Here is an 841-nt window from a genome sequence, read left to right as displayed (position 1 = left end):
CAGCGCGTCGCGGCCAAGTGGAGTCTTGCCCACCTGGGCCCCGCAGGCGTCCTGTGTGCCCGACGGCTCGGACTCGGCCGGAGAGGTCACTGCCACGTGCAAGCTTGTTACGTGTGGGTGCCCCACGGTCCGGAGCTTCTGGACACCCCTGTGGTCACTGTCACCACTGCCTCCGAGACCGTCCACTGCGACCAGACCCCAGGCGGCCCCGCCCCTCCTCGCAGACCCTGAGCCTGTTTCCTCGGCCGTCCTGCCCGACGGTGATGCCGCCAAGCCCCCGTGACACTGAGTGATGGTGGACGGAGGGCTCCGGCCTGCAGGAGCGCCCGGTGACCGACGGGGGAGGGACGGCCGGAGTCAGGCCGGCTTTCACTGTGGGGCACCCAGGCCTGGACTCACGGAGCTGAGTCACCCGGGCTCTGCTGCCCCTGCCCACTCCCCGCTCCCCACGCTGGCCCCTTGGTGTGGAAGGAGTAGGTTCTGCCTTATTTCACACTCTTTTTAAAAAATATATATTTTTATTGGTTTCAGAGAGGAAGGGAGAGAGAGAGAAACATCAATGATGGGAGAGAACCCATTGATCGGCTGCCTCCTGCATGCCCCCCACTGGGGATCGAGCCCGCAACCCGGGCCTGTGCCCCGACCGGGAATCGCACCACGACCTCCTGGTTCATGGGTGGACGCTCAGCCCCTGAGCCACGCCGTGGGGCTTATCTCACACTCCCGTCTCCATTGCTGGGCCCGAGGGGGACTGGCCTGGGTGGTGTGGATGGCTGGCTGAGGGCGGGCAGGCCCGGGCTGGGCAGACAGCTCCCGCTGGACAGGGCAGAACGGGGCGTGT

General features: G+C 66.1%; 1 protein-coding gene across 1 annotated transcript in view; it reads left to right on the top strand.

The window, feature by feature from the left end:
• Positions 1-841, top strand: part of COL7A1 (collagen, type VII, alpha 1) — a 48,956-nt gene that overhangs the window by 37,014 nt on the left and 11,101 nt on the right. Inside the window, 1 exon segment of the mRNA XM_014538979.1 lies at positions 178-180. Coding sequence (XP_014394465.1) covers positions 178-180 — 3 coding nt within the window.

This window comes from Myotis brandtii, unplaced genomic scaffold (assembly GCF_000412655.1).
Source record: "Myotis brandtii unplaced genomic scaffold, ASM41265v1 scaffold207, whole genome shotgun sequence".
Lineage (NCBI taxonomy): Eukaryota > Metazoa > Chordata > Mammalia > Chiroptera > Vespertilionidae > Myotis > Myotis brandtii.
Note: the sequence above shows the minus strand (reverse complement) of the source record. Positions and strands in the feature narration are given on the sequence as shown.